This window comes from Dinoponera quadriceps, unplaced genomic scaffold (assembly GCF_001313825.1).
Source record: "Dinoponera quadriceps isolate SergipeBrazil2010 unplaced genomic scaffold, ASM131382v1 scaffold690, whole genome shotgun sequence".
NCBI lineage: Eukaryota > Metazoa > Arthropoda > Insecta > Hymenoptera > Formicidae > Dinoponera > Dinoponera quadriceps.
The window spans coordinates 477345-492812 of record NW_014555275.1 but is presented as its reverse complement, the minus strand read 5'-3'; the positions used below and the strand labels follow the sequence as shown (position 1 = coordinate 492812).

General features: G+C 44.1%; 3 protein-coding genes and 1 long non-coding RNA gene across 5 annotated transcripts; 3 read left to right on the top strand and 1 right to left on the bottom strand.

Moving 5' to 3' along the window:
• The first annotated feature begins 1782 nt into the window (after positions 1 to 1782).
• Positions 1783 to 3345, top strand: LOC106743745 (ejaculatory bulb-specific protein 3-like). Its single transcript, XM_014617913.1, has 3 exons — positions 1783 to 1871; positions 2343 to 2543; positions 3014 to 3345. Exons 2-3 carry the CDS (start codon positions 2345 to 2347, stop codon positions 3208 to 3210), a joined length of 396 nt encoding a protein of 131 aa, XP_014473399.1. The 5' UTR covers positions 1783 to 1871; positions 2343 to 2344; the 3' UTR covers positions 3211 to 3345.
• LOC106743747 (DC-STAMP domain-containing protein 1) lies at positions 3187 to 9852 on the bottom strand. The gene is made up of 7 exons (XM_014617916.1): positions 8915 to 9852; positions 8402 to 8617; positions 7488 to 7789; positions 7040 to 7227; positions 6767 to 6938; positions 5667 to 6021; positions 3187 to 5040 (listed from the first exon to the last, which is right to left on the bottom strand). The coding sequence occupies exons 1-7, from the start codon at positions 9203 to 9205 to the stop codon at positions 4390 to 4392; spliced, it is 2175 nt and encodes a 724-aa protein (XP_014473402.1). The 5' UTR covers positions 9206 to 9852; the 3' UTR covers positions 3187 to 4389.
• LOC106743748 lies at positions 4961 to 5728 on the top strand. The gene is made up of 3 exons (XR_001374391.1): positions 4961 to 5210; positions 5468 to 5558; positions 5642 to 5728. It is a non-coding gene; the product is annotated as an uncharacterized LOC106743748 (long non-coding RNA).
• LOC106743746 (ejaculatory bulb-specific protein 3-like) lies at positions 5974 to 12831 on the top strand. Of its 2 annotated transcripts, XM_014617914.1 has the most exons (4): positions 5974 to 6029; positions 7047 to 7140; positions 10794 to 10993; positions 11744 to 12831. In XM_014617914.1, exons 3-4 carry the CDS (start codon positions 10798 to 10800, stop codon positions 11941 to 11943), a joined length of 396 nt encoding a protein of 131 aa, XP_014473400.1. In that variant the 5' UTR covers positions 5974 to 6029; positions 7047 to 7140; positions 10794 to 10797; the 3' UTR covers positions 11944 to 12831. The 2 variants fall into 2 exon arrangements, with proteins under 2 accessions (XP_014473400.1, XP_014473401.1); XM_014617915.1 differs by lacking the exons at positions 5974 to 6029; positions 7047 to 7140 and having other exon boundaries at positions 9983 to 10993.
• Positions 12832 to 15468: the final 2637 nt, after the last annotated feature.

Sequence of the window (15468 nt, the reverse complement as noted above, 5' to 3'; positions counted from 1 at the left end):
ATCGATCCACCTTTCTCTCGATGATTGCTGATCGGCCGACCAACTTAATTTTTGGACGATCCCAGGGAGAATGATTATTTTTACTCGAAGATGTTACTATATTAACTCTCGTATGTCGCAAGAATTATAAAAATCCAAGTCAAGATATATTATTGCCTTGCTGTTTATGAGACGTATCGAAGCCTGGCAAGGTGCAACTCGCGCGATTGGCTGTGTGTTAACAGACGTTAGCTGAGAATCAGCGAAATAGCCACAATGACGACTAGTTTAGTTTGTCATACAGTCGTACGGCTTGAGGAACGAGTCAAGTTCATTAAAATCATGCGACGCATTCCGACGTCTCGTCAGATTTTTTTTACCCGACGTGCTTCATTTACGTTTTTTGCTCGGTATCGTGCTTCTAATTCCTTTAATCACGTAATAACGCACTTAATCACACTTGTGTTCATGGTTCATGGAGCGAGTAGACGGATGGAGGAGGAAGGGGGGTCCCCTTACATCCGAGCGAAAAGATTTTTTTAATTTTTTTCATGAATGACGTGCATCCATCCAGGTATTCGGTCATGAATTATTCAATTCTCCGTTTCACGTAATTTTGAGTTTATAATTCAGTGAACGCGCCTCTGGTGACTTCGATCTTGATATATGGTTCGGTGTTACGTGCGTAAATGTCATCGAAAGTGTATATTCTCCGATATAAATATATATACGATTATTATTTTCGGATTATTCAAATCACACGTGCATTTGAGAGCGCGGCGAAAGAAAATAGCAGTGAGTTCGGGAGCTCGAAATGTATTCGTCAGTGCGAGGATGCTGGTCGAACCCTCGCAACAACCTCCATTTTTTCGGCGGGAATATACGGACTCCAATAAAGCGAGTTTATTCCGAAAACTGTTTTCATTAATCTGTAAATAAAATCTAGAACCAAATCAAATTAAATAAGATGAATGAAAGTAACTAAATAAAATCTAAGAAGTAAAAAAAAACGAAAGTAAATAAAGTAAATAAATCTGTAAATAAACACTGTAAATGAAACACTTGAATTGGCTATCGAATCTGCGCCACGTCCTTCATGGATCCGTTTCCCACGTTTCATCGAGCATTTCAGGTCTCTTCTTCAAGGTGAGAAAAGACCTGAAACTGGTACTCTGAACCCGATAACCTGGAACCTAGTTTCGGGTTATTTAATTTATAAATAATGCCAATCGAGGAATAAAAATCACACACTTTCCTGATTTACCTCTTCTCTAATGACTAAGACTCTGCTTCTGTGTCTGTGTGCACGTGCATACAATGTTACAAAGTTTTATTCGATAAAATCTTTCCGAGAAGAAGACGAGAGAGCGCGATTTAAACGAATACTCCAACCCCGTTGACACCGTTGCTTTTTATCTTCCTGAGCACTTTGCATACAAATGCAGAGACCAGGTAATAAATCTAATCCCCTTCCCGATGAAAGAAGGAACAAGAGAAAAGCGTGTACTTTGCGACAAGCGATTCGTAGAAGACGGTTTTAACATTATGTAGATTAGAACAAAACGTCTTGCGAGCGAGTGCGTCACCGAGATGACGGCACCTTGTCATCGAAAATTTATCGATTCTCGATCTTTGCGCACCGGTCATAGGGAGAGAAAAATAATTGCGATGCGTCATTGGAGCCGTTCTCGCCGATGCCGCGGCGTTTTCCGGAGAGTGCGAAGGTTCAAGGTGCCGAACAACGAAGTGGACATCGCAAGATGAATTCGTTCCCACTTCGATACGGAGCGACGATCGAGGTGCTACAGCATCGATTCACGCGTATATAAAGACAGGTGTCGCGGCTTACGTCCGTACAATTGCTTCTGCCTGTGAATAATACGCACTTAGAGGTGAGGTTTCATCGCGGCGCAACGTCTTCGTGATCGAGAGACGTCTGTCTTAGACGAACGACGTCGATTTCTACATTTACGTTGTGGCATTGTGTGTATTGCGAGGCGCGATCTCGCTTTTCGCCTCGAGATCAGAGACATTCGGTTGTCGATTTTCGTGAAATTTGCGATTTGCTGTTAAAGAGTGCTTATCGATATTCGCGATATTGCGATTCAAAGTGTTTTTCTTTTTTTCTTTTCTTCCTTCCAGTTTATTTCTTCAAAATTCTCATTAAATAGACACTGCAATGTGCGAAATAATAACGTATCTTGGTGATGGATGCTCATTTCTGTGTTCACGGGTTGTTATAATTCACGTTTTGTAGCAGGACTGTGCGCACTTGAAAAATATGTTTACGAACATCGCGGTACTCGTTGCGACGCTTCGCAATTTTTCCGATTGTGCGTTTTAATTCCTTGCGCATTTTGCAGCCATGAAGTTCGCATTGGTGTGTCTGCTCACTGTCGTGGCTGTTGCGTACGTGTACGCACGACCGGAGGAGTACACGCATAGGTTTGACAGTATAAACATAGATGAAATTCTACAAAACGACCGATTACTGAAGCGATACGCCGACTGCCTGCTGGACAGAGCCAACGGCAAATGTCCCGCTGAAGCCGTTGAACTGAAAAGTGAGTGAAAGCGAAAGAAATATATAATTTTATTAATATATTCACAGTTTATTAATATTAACGTTTTAGTGTTTATTCAGTATATAATTTAATTTATTTTTCGTTTAGTTATACATTTTAGTTTAGATCCATGTATTTTAATTTAATCGAAAAGAAAGGGAAATATAAAAGGCAAACAAGAGCTTCGGGTAAAGATTATTCTCCGATTATTTAGAGACTTAAGACGTTTGAATTTATTATTTCTATTTAAGCAATTTTTATCTTCTTTGTTTTCGCGTCTCAATACTTGATTATGTAAGCTTAAACACACGTTGTATACATCAACTGTCTATCCGTTTGAAATAATTGTGTTTGCTTTGTGGGCTTGGTTTTGGTTTTTATAATTTCACTTTTATTTATTTATTCTCTCGATTTTTTACTTTTAAATGTAATAGATATTTTTTACCGATTGCTCAATTTCCATTTTGCAGAGGTCTTAGGCGAAGCGTTGGAGACCGAATGCGCGAAGTGCAGCGATCACCAAAAGGAGATGGTGAAGAAGGTGATAAAGTTTATAGTCATTAATAAGCCGGACATCTGGAGCGATCTGAAGGCAAAATACGATCCGGAAGGGAAGTACACGAAGAAATACGAGGATATGGCTAAGCAAGACGGCATCCAACTATAATAGGCGTTGAAGAAAAACAGAAATGATGTCGCGTCATTATTATTAACGTAGCACTTGTTTTATTGCCTTCCCGTAAACGACAAAATTAATATGTATAACGTGCGTATGCAAATAAAATATTGCCTGTAGCATATACGTCATAACACACACATGTATTCCACACGCGTTTATTGCCGATCGTATCCGCGATTGGTCGTCCCGCGTCCAGCCACCGAGATGTTTTTTTTCGTCGATCAACGTTTATCTCGATTATACGACGGAGGTAGTGTAACACGTAGCTATGGTTCCAAGAAACAAGAACAGCTGTTCGTCGAATGGAAGATTTCGATGCTTGCGGCGTCGCGCGTGGCTAAAAGCTTCCGCGATGAACAGCCGTCACAAGTCGTAATGGCACATCGTCACTTCGGTCGATCTATGATGACTCCTGAAATTTATTTATGATCGTTTCCTTACGACCTTCCGACGACTTATATTTCTTGCTTCTTTTGTAACGCTCGGAAAAAATGCCGTCGGTGTAACTGAATTTTCCGTTGCCAGCCCGGAAGCATCGCATGTGCAATCGAAATGGAATCGAAATAAGAAAGTCGATCCCACGTCGATTCCACCGACGTTCCCATGGAGTGGGGACCGGATAAAAACTCGATTAAAGAAACAGAAAGATTCCTGTGGGAAATTTCTGCTCGGTTGATCGTCCTCAGTTCGGTCTCAACCGAGTCCCGATGCAGCTGAATGTTCTCAGTCGCGGTAAGATATCATTTCTTGTCACCGAGTTTTTCATCTCTTATTATCGAGTTTTCATCTAGCTCCTATTCCAGTTGCAAGGTGACCGAGTTTTTTTTCCTTACGTATTTACATGTTAACTACCCGGGCAATTGAGGGAAGTCGTCAGTGTTCGGCGCCGCAATACTGCCGCGTCTGATTTACCTGTGAAACGTTATCCTCATTGCATACAACGAATAAATTATACAGCTAATAAAGAGTCTAGGAGCCGGACGAGCTAGCGAATATACGTGTGTCGTAAATTATTGCATCTGTTCGCCATATCTTCGACGAATTCCAACTTGAGTCGAACATTGAAATACGACGACAATAAAATACGATGATGAAATCAACGTAACGGTCCACGCTTTAACGGGCTAAAAGTTCGACAGCTTCCGAGTCGAACACCTCTCGTCTCGGTCAGAAAAGAGCGGCGTATTCCTCCGCCTCGTCGTCCGTCTCGCCGTCCAAATCCGCATAGCAGGCGTAGCAGATCTCGCCGACGTCGCGCCAACACTCGTGGCAATGGACGAAAGGACAGCCGGGTGTCGTGCACCTGCGGAACTCGGGACCTCTCCTCGGCTCCGTTTCGCCGCAGACGAGACACCTGTGACGCGCCCAGGCGAAGAGTACCAACCAGCCGCAGAGCTTCGGCCAGCGCTGTCTCAGAACGACCCACGGATCCAAGTGGTACTCCAACCGGCGCGTCCTCACCATAGCTCTGACCTTGGCACGCATGAACTTGGCGTGGCCGAGTCTGCGTCTCAGGCTCTCGTTGTAGAGGTAAAGCACCCGTCTCTTCTCGCGCCTCCTGTAGAAGAACGAGCAGACGACGCGCCGCAGACGCTGGGTGTACGCAGCGGTGAACAGCAGCGCGAACACGCCCAGGTAACTGGAGTAGATCTTGAAGAGCACGCGACGCGGCAGCTTGCTCGGCCGCGGCAGGCAGGCGCTGTTGGACACCACCGTCTTCACGCGCCTCTTCACGTTGAACCCTCGGACCACGCTGCGTATCAGAGCCGCGATCATGCCGGTGCCGCGAACCTCCAAGCTCACGTCGTGATGGCCTGTCTGAAGGAGTCGAGTCTACGGTCCCAGTTTTCGCGAGGAAACGTATGGAGGTGTCCCTCGTCGATTTTGCGACTCCGGATCTTGGACATATTGTAGAGCTGCTGAGAATATAAGAGAGACGCGTATTCATATCGTGTCTTATATTTCCGTCTATTTTACCCCAGGTTTGGGTAAGTCAGTTTTTATTTTTAACTGAGTTAAGAGCCTACGGCTGGTAAAATTAATTTATTAATGTTAAGAGTTAATTATGCAAAGCCATGCACATGTTTATGTATGTATGCTTTTTTGCATAATTGATTAAATGTAACTAATAATAAATGAAATACTTTTTCACATACCTCACGATTTCAAAAGTGTTCCTTTGAGAGGTCGTTTCAACCCCTGAACGTGAAAAGCACGTAAAAAAATAGATATATCTTCTTTTCAGCTGCTCCGGAACATATCCAAGGATCCTATCTCAGGATCAAGAAGGGACGTTTCCATATGTTTCCTCGGTTAACCCGGTGAAACGTGACACGGTAAGTTTCCGGAAAGACATAGTAGAATACCTGTGGAAAATCCTTCAGAACATAGAATCACCTCATATTTACTATTTTTGCAGTGTCGAGAATAACGAAGATAGTTGCCTGCATATACTCCATGTAAGCGTGTTTTCTGACCAAGTTGAGCGCCTCGTAAAAAAGCCTGTCTATCAGCAGAAACGTAGAAACACTGATCACCTCGAGGATTAGTTTCACCATTTGCCCGATCAAGTTCACCCGTTCGACCTTGCTCGGCCGCAGGCTATACGGATCCACGAACTTCAACCTCTCGATCTTCTTCAGAGGCAGCAGAGTCAAGCTGCCCCGAGCCTTTCTCCTAGCGTCGATCTTGCGAAAGTACGACGTCACGTATATATTATCGTGCTCAATCTCAGTTAAATATTTGTCGTGGTATGATTGAGCGTTCAGGATGACCCTCAGGAACACGAAGGACAGACACCTGCACAGGTACGTGAAACATATTTTATATTTGGAGTTTTCTATTATCTTGCGAGAACCAAACGAAAACTCGATTGTAGAAATAGAGAGATTTCCTGTAGGAGACTTCCATTCAGTCAATTGCCTTCAGTTGTGTCAACCGGATTTTAATGCAGCTGAATGTTCACACGAATGTTCTCAGTCGCGATAACAGAAATATTATTTACTGTCACCGAGTTTTCATCCGGTCCCTATTCAATCGAAGTATCTGACAATGAGATTTTTTCCGTGTATGTTAATATTATTGCTCTTCGCAAAGTACATCAATGCACCTGTGAAGGCAGTAGACTCATAAAAAAAAAAAAACTTCACACCAAAGTTTTTCTTTAATAAATAACAAGTCTAATAAATGTAATAAGTAAATAATACGTATAAATCTGTAAATAAATAATTCTAATCTCTATTATAGCTCAAGTCTTCACCTCAACACGCTGACTGTTGCGTTGATCGCTATTGATATAAAAACCCACAAACTCATAGCTGAATTGCTGAAGGTGAACAAATGTAACTCGAGATGTGTACACCATTTTATCGACTCTTTATTCTAACCAATCTTATAGACGCAATTAATTATACTTATATAACTTAACGAGAATCTTATTAAATAATTTAATGGCGGCATCACAGTATCGGTCATCGCGTTGAAATGTCATCGCGTTGAATGTTCACGCGTTGAAAAGTCGCGTTGAAGAAATCGATGGTTGTACCTTTTGATAATCGTCATCACTGATTCGAGGACCTTCTTGCGCGCGTTGAAGTCGTGCATCACGGCCTGCGCGGCATCCGTGGCGTCGTAAAGGTCGAGTTTCACCGAAGGCTTCTGGATTTTGTACTGCAACTTCGCCTCCCTGAGACTCGTGCCGAACGTATCTCTGGCTCCTTCACGAAGCAGACAATATCTTGGGAAATACTGCGAATTTGATGCAGCGCGATCGTCTCCTAAATTTCCAACTACGCGATCTCAAATAACATTTGTTCACTTTTTAGAGCGACGTAGCCCTCGCCGATGCCGGAATCCACCTTCCCCTTGGGGTCGCAAATTTTGGAGCCGCCCAAGGCCTGCACCAGATTGCACACGAAGGTGAGTTTCATCGGCCAGCATAGCAGCCAGGCCGCGAAGACTGATACTTTTTCGTAACACTTGTCGTAAGTGTCGGCGAACATGTCTCTGAAAAACGTCGCCACGCGTCATTTTTTGTTTAGAGTCTCTCTTTGAAATTTTCTCTCTCTTTGTCTATTTGAAACTTCTCTCCCTCCCTCTCTCTTTTTCTGTTAATATCTCTAAAATATTCTTTTTCCCCTATTAATATTCTTTTGAGATACTCTTTATTACTCATCGGGTAAAATCATTATTATTCAAAATAATTATTACGTAATAGCAATTATTATTATTATGATATCTAGGGTAATTCTGATTCGATATCTTGCCTGCAGCGTTCCGCGCCGCGACTAAGCTGCTCTTCGCAGCGCGCCTCGGTCTTCCTCTTGTACTTCGCCTCGTAAACATCCGCCTCAGACTTCGCCTTCGCGATCTCTTTTTCATGTTTCTCCTCGATCTCGTCGCTTCTCCTAGTATCGTCCTGAAGCTCGTCCAAATAATCGTTCTCCTCTTTCAATCGCCTCATTTCCTCCTCGCCCTCGATTTCCTCGACTATCGGGCTCATCACATCCTTCACCGACGATAAAATATCCTTTAACTCGCTTGCGTCCGCTTTCATGGCCAACACCGCCTGTATCGTACGGGAATTTCGATGAAGCTCGACATCGTCGTGATTGCGCGCATCACCTTGACTCATTCGTCAAGCGGATAACATTCCTCTCCACGCTGATGACGTGTCATTCGAATGGACACGTGGATCGTAGTCTGCCCCGTGGAATTCTAAATTTCTCATTGTATATATTTATGAGCAGGGCAGATACTTTCCTCCGAAGGCTTCGACACTCGAATTTCGAGTTCTTCAAAGACTTGAAAGCCTCGGTGTTCAATATTTGAAATGTGAAAATATCGAAGCTTCGAAACGCGAAGATTGTGACCTTTGAAGATATTTCACCTTCGAGGCTTTGGCTTACCAAAAATTCGAAGTTTCCTTCGAAGCTTTGAATCTTCCTGAAGCTTCGAAATTATCGAAAAATATCCAGGTGGAACAAAAAATGACAATGACGTCAAAATGATGTCAAAATAACATCAAAATGGTGAGAAAGCTAATTTCTCGGTCATTTTCTCGTCATCATTTTGGCGTCATTTTGACGTCATCGTCACTTTCTATTCTTCCAATAGGGTAATAGCCCTATTCACCATTGTAAAAATTAGTGTTGGTTTTAGAGCTAATAAGAAAAGATACCTGCTGGAAAGGCCCGAACATGAGATCATAGCGCGTCTTGCTGAGATTGTACGTGAGCTGCACCGTACAAGCGAAAGTCCTCACCACTTCTTTACCGTTGTACGTTAAATTAAATATCGGGCCCGCAATTATGTATCCCAAGACGAGCGCTCTTAAGACGTTGCGCCCAGATCGGCCGAGGAAAGTCGGGATCGTCAAGAGGCAGATACACCTTATCTATTCGGAACAACGAAACGTCAATTTGGCCACTTGAAACGCAGAGAAACGCAGTATACCTTTCACGAGAACAGAGTTATACAAAGAACGAGGCGCAAAACAATTGGGAGAGCGTTTCTCTTGTAGAAAGCAATGTCCGTTGCTGTCACCCTAAACTTCACGTCAAGTAAAAGTACAATAAATCGAGGGAGAAAGTGTCTTTCCAGAAGAGAAGATTTAAGAAGTCCATCGCTTTTTCATACAGCGACAGACTGAATCTCGATGTCGAGGTGCTCGATGTGAAACGAGCGAGATCACCTGTATCGACGACGCGCATCCTATCGATAACATCGCAACGAGAATGGCTCCCAGAATGGCACTGGTGTACATATCAAATTGTAGATCGACGATTATGCCCTCGTATAGAACGACAGCTGCGCTGAATCCGAAGAGAAATCCGACGAAGGCCCTCGCTTTCCGATGAGTGCCGATTGGATCGTAGCAGATGTGGAAGAGGGTTGGACACTTTTTCAGATAATATTTCAGAAAATCCCTCCGCGCTCCTTCGATCAGACGACCGCAGCGATTAATCCGCTCCAGGCCAGGCATAGCGCTTCCTTCCTCTCTTCTTCTTCTTCTTCCGCTGCTTTTTTCTCTTTCTTTCCCCCCTTCTTGTTTTATTTATTTTTCGCGAAATCCACGGCTCTTCGTTGAATAAGCTACTTTGTAGCGGATTATGAAACGCGAGACTCCCCTGCGGGAAACTCTCTCTCGGGGTTAGTCTCTGAAGTGAGACGAATCTGGGTGAGAGTGTCGATTCATAGCGTATGTACATATATACGATTACGTATTCCATTTCTCGAAAGTAGGACGTAATGATAATTACGATGAGATTGCGACGGTGATTACACCAAAGAATTTCCGCGAATCGATCCTCGCGGCATCATAGCTGACCGATACCGTGTTACAATTACTGGCAATTTAGACGAGGACGAGGATGCTTCGGGGGATTTACATTTACGCATTGAGGAAGTTTTTCGAGAACGGATGGATAACGAGAAGCTGACACGGCCGTCCTTTATGCGAGTCATCCGAGAGCCGAAGGTCGCGTCACGTAACGCATCGCGTACGGAATACCGAGAAAGGAATTGGAGCACGAGGAGAACTCCTCGCACGTGTGACGCAGGAATTCTTCGCCCGCCGTGCGAGTTTTTCCTATTTGCACGTTTCATCTGCACTCGACATAAATAATTCGATAAAAATAGAATTGGAAATTTAATTGCCAACTCGTTGTAAATAGTGAATATATTTGGGATTTTTTTTTTTCAAAATGAAGCTTAAATACTTTTTGTTTTTATTTAGTAATACTTATAATAATAATAGCTTTATATTAAAACTTGTACCTGGCTTTAACCCCAGATGAACGTTACAAAGTTCCTGAAAGTTACAAAACAGTAACATGATATGAACAATTAAGCACATAGAAATTAAGAATACAGCTTAAAAATTAGATTTAATGTATGCAGTGGAAGCCTTTTGGAAGAAATATAAGAAGGATAAAAAGAGAATGTTGGCTGGTAATGAGTTATGATAGTGATTAACAGTACGAAAATCAACTGGAGACAAAGAAATGATCAACGATAGTTTAATCAACTGGAGACGAAAAACCAATAAGAGCTAACGCAAAATATAAGTTGTGAAACTCAGTTAATCTATAAATGTAATAAAACATAGGGTGTCTCAAATAGACTCCTCTAAGAATGATCAAAACTTGAGATCCATCTGATAATTCACTTCTTATTTCATTTATACACAGGAAAAAGTGCGCGATTACTTCTGGAACAGAACGACAATCGCAATTTGATATTACTTTGCGCACTTAATTTCTACCAACGCAGCAAATTTCTAAAGGATCTTAAAGGCGTCTAAAGACGTCCTAACTTGTTTTAGACATTTTTATAAGTTTATGCTGTCTAGATATATACTTGAAGGAACGGAAAAATTCGCATTGCTCGACACAGGAAGCGTTCTTCTCATTGTCGTGTGCGCGATATTTTCCTCGATAAATTATGGCGATCGTTGGTCGCACGAGGACGATTTCGTGCGACTAACGAACCGTATCATGCTCCTTATAAGACATCCGAACTAACGAGCTCCACGAGCAGTGAATCGGTAGTAACGCATCGATCTCGTTCAGGACGATGAAGTACCTAGCTGTTGCACTTCTCACTGTATGCGCCCTCTCCTCTCCCGTTCTCGCCGACGAGGGCCAGTACACCACGAAATTCGACAATGTGGACGTCGACGCGATCATAAACAGCGAGAGGTTGCTGAACGGATACGTGGGCTGCCTGCTCGATCGGAATCCATGCACTCCGGATGCGGCGGAATTCAAAAGTGAGTTTATCTTATTTCCCGATTTTGAATATATTATGCTGTCTGGGTATCTACATTAAAAATTTACGATTATATTCATTGTTGTTCCTTCTGAGAATTTATGTTGAATAAATATATAAATTTACAATAAAACAGTGTTTTTTAAGCGAAATTTCTTTAGTCTATTTAATTTAATTAAATCTTGGTTCTTAGAATTATATATTTACTTCATCTAATCACATTATTTCATAATTGTTGCCAAACATTCGGCCCACAATATTTCACAAAATTATTTAGTAGCAGCTACCAAAATTGTTATAAGTTACCAAATCCTCCTTTCGTATACGTTATGTTAGACACCTAGCATATAAATAGCATTTTTCCCAAATTTATAGATACTATTACCGTAAGAAAATTCAATTCCAATTAAATGCAACTAAATCTTGATTAAAAACATCATCTAATTATCTTATTAACTTATACAAACTTAATATAAACTTATTAATTAAATACATAATTTCAAACATAACAAATTCAACATAATTATCAAAACATTTTGTACACGTATTGCCCAAGAATTGCTATATAATTTTTTACACCGTTGAAAATCAATGTTACCAAAATGATATTATAATTACATACAACAGTTTTAAAATATTAGATCAACAATCTGTTGATTTAATGTTGGCTTGTGTAAGACAGCCGATGAAAGATAGTCTCGTTTCTTAGCGGTCAAATTGAAACAGCCGACTAACAATATATTCATGATAGAGAATCTACCGGATGCGTTGGAGCACGACTGCGCGGGATGCAGCGAGGCGCAAAAGAACGCGGCCGACAAGATCTCTCACCATTTGATCGACAACAAGCAGGATGAGTGGAGACTATTGGAGGAGAAGTACGATCCTACCGGGGCGTACCGGCGACGTTACCTGGAGAACAAATCCAAGGATGGAAGTGGTTTCGACTAGGTCGTCTTCGCCACCGGTCGTCGAGATGTCGATATCGATGCTGACCTTGGCTATTCTTTCCGGACCCCCGATTGCTTTGCCTCGTGATCTTCGTTGTACGGCAACTTTACGTAACGGTTGCGCAACGAAAAGACATTCTTGTACACATTGAGAAAGGATCGGGCTGGGTGAGCGCGCCCGGGCCTTTCCAGCGCGACATTTCCGCGTCGATTCGCACGATTTTGCCCGTTGTCTGGAATTTCATCTAATTCAACGGATTCGAGGAGCTGTGTGCGTCCGCCACATGTAGACGAGAACGTATTCGCTGGTTTATAAAAATTGCCCCATCGAAGCACATCGTGGAGAATCGCGATAGAGAGTATTGCCAGATGCGCATGTCGCTAAACAATTCGTCGTAATCGATCGCAATTTTGCACGTATAGGCGAACGAGGCAATTTAGATGCGATTATCCTTGCATAACGGCGAAGAAAGAATTGCGTCTAATCTCTTTTGTTATGTTTCCTCGCGCTGCTGTAATAATTATTAGTCTTCCGCTTTTTACCTCTCGTAAGATGCCAATGATGATTACGCGCGCATAATTATTTACACTTTTCAATCGGGTATGTTAAACACATGAACGCACCTACGCATATGTATCCGACGTTATCGATATTTATATTCAACGATTGTTTAGTTAAACGGATCCCTCTGAGCGCGTTTCGTTCATTATTGTCAGTAATCTCTTCTTTATCGATAGTTGCACTCGAGTATCCGCATTCGTCGGTAGGTCTCGCTTCGCGATTGTATTTCAGTTGCACGTCACGATACGAAGCTTCGCTTGTGCCGGTGTCGAAGTTGATGATGAACTCGAAATCGAAATCGAAATTAAAAAGAAAGCTGAAATTAAAACAGAATCTAATCGCTTTCCTCGGCCTGTTTCATTTATTCCCCCCTCAACTTCTTTTTTTCATGCTTCGATTATAATACAATTGTTATAACATCGTAACATTATGCACTGTAATGTCGCGTGTAATATCACGTAAGTCGGATGCAGGCGATAAAATTATCGTTCGCTATAGTTTATAATTAAATATGACAGATTTAGGCGGAAGAGACAGCGACGCTGAGCGCGGTGACAGCCCAACGAAGGGATTATCTCGCGCTATCAGCGGAAACGCAAAAGCGACGAAAGGAAAGGCCGATCGGGGAGATCTCTCGGGCGATGTTTTTTTCTGTAGCTTCGAATTACCAAAAATATCTCTCATGACCCGGATATTCGGCAATTGACGCGGGTGGTCATCAGGACAACCCTCGGCCTGTTTCTCGGAAGCTCCGAGGGTCCGAAATAAAAAACCGAACGCGTAATAAATCCGTGGCTACCGAGAGTCGCTACCGAGAGCACCGCGTAGGAACCGTATTGTCCGAGAAAGAAAAGAAGAGGGAAAGACACCGGGAGCTCGTAGCGACAACCGTTGCATCGTCGTTCCGCTCGCGCGATCCACCGAAGAACGAAAAGAGCCGGAAACGGAGAATCCGAGCCGATCGTCCCGGTGAAGATGCGCGAGACACGGGACGGACGGACAAGTGTCAACGCGCGATCGATCGATCATCCTTCCATAATAGTAACGTTCCGGCGCTCGATCGCGGATCGTGGCGCGCGACTCCGACGATTACCGCAAATTATACACCGATCTCCGTAAGCGTGACGTCATCCGCGAAAGCTCGAAAAACGATTTGGATCGGGAGCGAGCCTCGTGCGGTCTCGTGATTCGATCCTCCATGAGAGCAGCACGTGTTTGTACGTACGTAGGTACCAACACACATGGTTGCGGAAAAGATAGAGAAAGAGAGAGAGAGAAAAAGGGAGAGAGAGAGAGAAGGGGAGGGAAGGAGAAGGGGGAAGGAGAGAGAGAGGAAGAGAGAGAGAGAGAGAGGAGTGCTTGCACACCTTCTCGCACGGTAACAGGCAGGCGGCTATCGTGGTTATTAAGGAAACAGACGAAGGAACGAAACGAACGAAGGAACAAGCGCGTTGGGTGGTCTCGCCCCGCTGTTTATGGGGCACTGCATCTGCTGGCCCCGTATAACCCTCCGCGCGAGCGCGCGCGACCTGTGTGGTCCCACCTTACGTCCGACTTTACATTCGATTCACTACTTGCTAATGGTAGCCGCATTAGCATTAGGTGCCTGCCGCCTGTCTCTCTCTCTCTCTCTCTTTCTCTCTCTCAGCTGTTGTGCAATTTTTCGTCGCCGAGCAGCCGGCGGCTGTTGCCCGCGTCGCGCGAGATCAAGATCGAAATCGAAATCAAGATCGGGATCGAGGTCGGACGACGACGACGACGGCGGCTTATTCGAGCGTGCGTGGCCGTGTGCGTGTCGCATTCGGCAAATTCGTGAGCGACGAGCCTAGATTAAGTTGACGCGGGAGGTCCGTCGTGCTTGTCAAGCGAGGTTGAAAGCGAAATTATACGGTTTCCAAGTGGAAATGCTCGCTCCGCGTGTAGCATACATACACATACGTATATACACGCGCGCACGCATGTATACGTGTATACATCTGAAAGCCGGCCTCGGTTATACGAGATAATTGCCGCCGACGATAACGATACCACGCACTCGCTACGGAATCGTATAAACGGGAATCTCTCCCGATATCTTCATTCATTCGAAGAATGCAAACGAGTTTTAAGCGTGGCCGTACGCTCGCTAACGGAGCGGCTTAAAACCATACCCGTGTGTATGTGTGCAGTGGATGGGCGCCGCGGCGTGCGAACGAGGCCCGATATGACCGTGTTACCGATTGGTCACGGGTGTGGGTGCGCCATATGTGCGACCGTTTCAAACGAGCTACCTGTCTTTAAGTAGCCTTAATGCAGGATCTCTTTCTCTCTTTCTCCCTCTTCCCTCCTCCTTCCCCCCTCTCTCTCCTTCCTCGCTCTCCTCTCACCTTACCGAGAATCTGAATGGATTTCGGGAATCGGATAAATTTCTTATTTTTCTCCGACGAGTGCGGCCGAAACACGCGCGAAACGTATATCGATTAATCGAGCGATTCGACGACCGCTCGTGCCCGCCCCGAATGCATCATCTTCTTCCCGCTTGCACTTCGCGCGCGCCATCGCGAAACGGTCGATGATTCGGAAGGTCGATCTCGGTATCGTATCGTTGAATCCGACCGGGCTGCCGCCGCCCGCGGGGTGAAAAATACTTGCGCGGCCAAGCATGCCGCGCACTCGATCGGTCTCGATGGAGAAGGCATCGATCTCACCATTGATCGATCGGCCGGCCGGGGCCTCGGATAAGATACTGTCGTCGTTCTGGTCCTGTCCTACTCATCGTTCGGACCACACGCGTCTTGTCGCCTTTCTCTCCTCGTTCTCTCTCCCCGTTCTTTCGCAATAGATCCACTCGAGCCGCGTATTTTTTTGTCCTCGGTGGTATATACCGAGGACCGCGATACCTCTCGATTTATCCTCGCGCTACTCGAGGTGTTTCGACTTTCCGCTCACCTCGTTGCGATCCTGTGCCACTCTCGCATTTGGTAA

Excerpts from the sequence above, each read along its gene's own strand:
- LOC106743747 (XM_014617916.1), bottom strand. The coding sequence starts at position 9,205 with ATGCCTGGCCTGGAGCGGATTAATCGCTGCGGTCGTCTGATCGAAGGA. Across the intron at positions 6,022-6,766 it reads GTGATGACGATTATCAAAAG|GTGTCTGTCCTTCGTGTTCC; the intron begins GTACAACCATCG and ends GTACCTGTGCAG. Across the intron at positions 5,041-5,666 it reads CTTACATGGAGTATATGCAG|ACAGGCCATCACGACGTGAG; the intron begins GCAACTATCTTC and ends CGACTCCTTCAG.
- LOC106743746 (XM_014617914.1), top strand. The coding sequence starts at position 10,798 with ATGAAGTACCTAGCTGTTGCACTTCTCACTGTATGCGCCCTCTCCTCT. Across the intron at positions 10,994-11,743 it reads GGATGCGGCGGAATTCAAAA|AGAATCTACCGGATGCGTTG; the intron begins GTGAGTTTATCT and ends TATTCATGATAG.
- LOC106743745 (XM_014617913.1), top strand. The coding sequence starts at position 2,345 with ATGAAGTTCGCATTGGTGTGTCTGCTCACTGTCGTGGCTGTTGCGTAC. Across the intron at positions 2,544-3,013 it reads TGAAGCCGTTGAACTGAAAA|AGGTCTTAGGCGAAGCGTTG; the intron begins GTGAGTGAAAGC and ends TCCATTTTGCAG.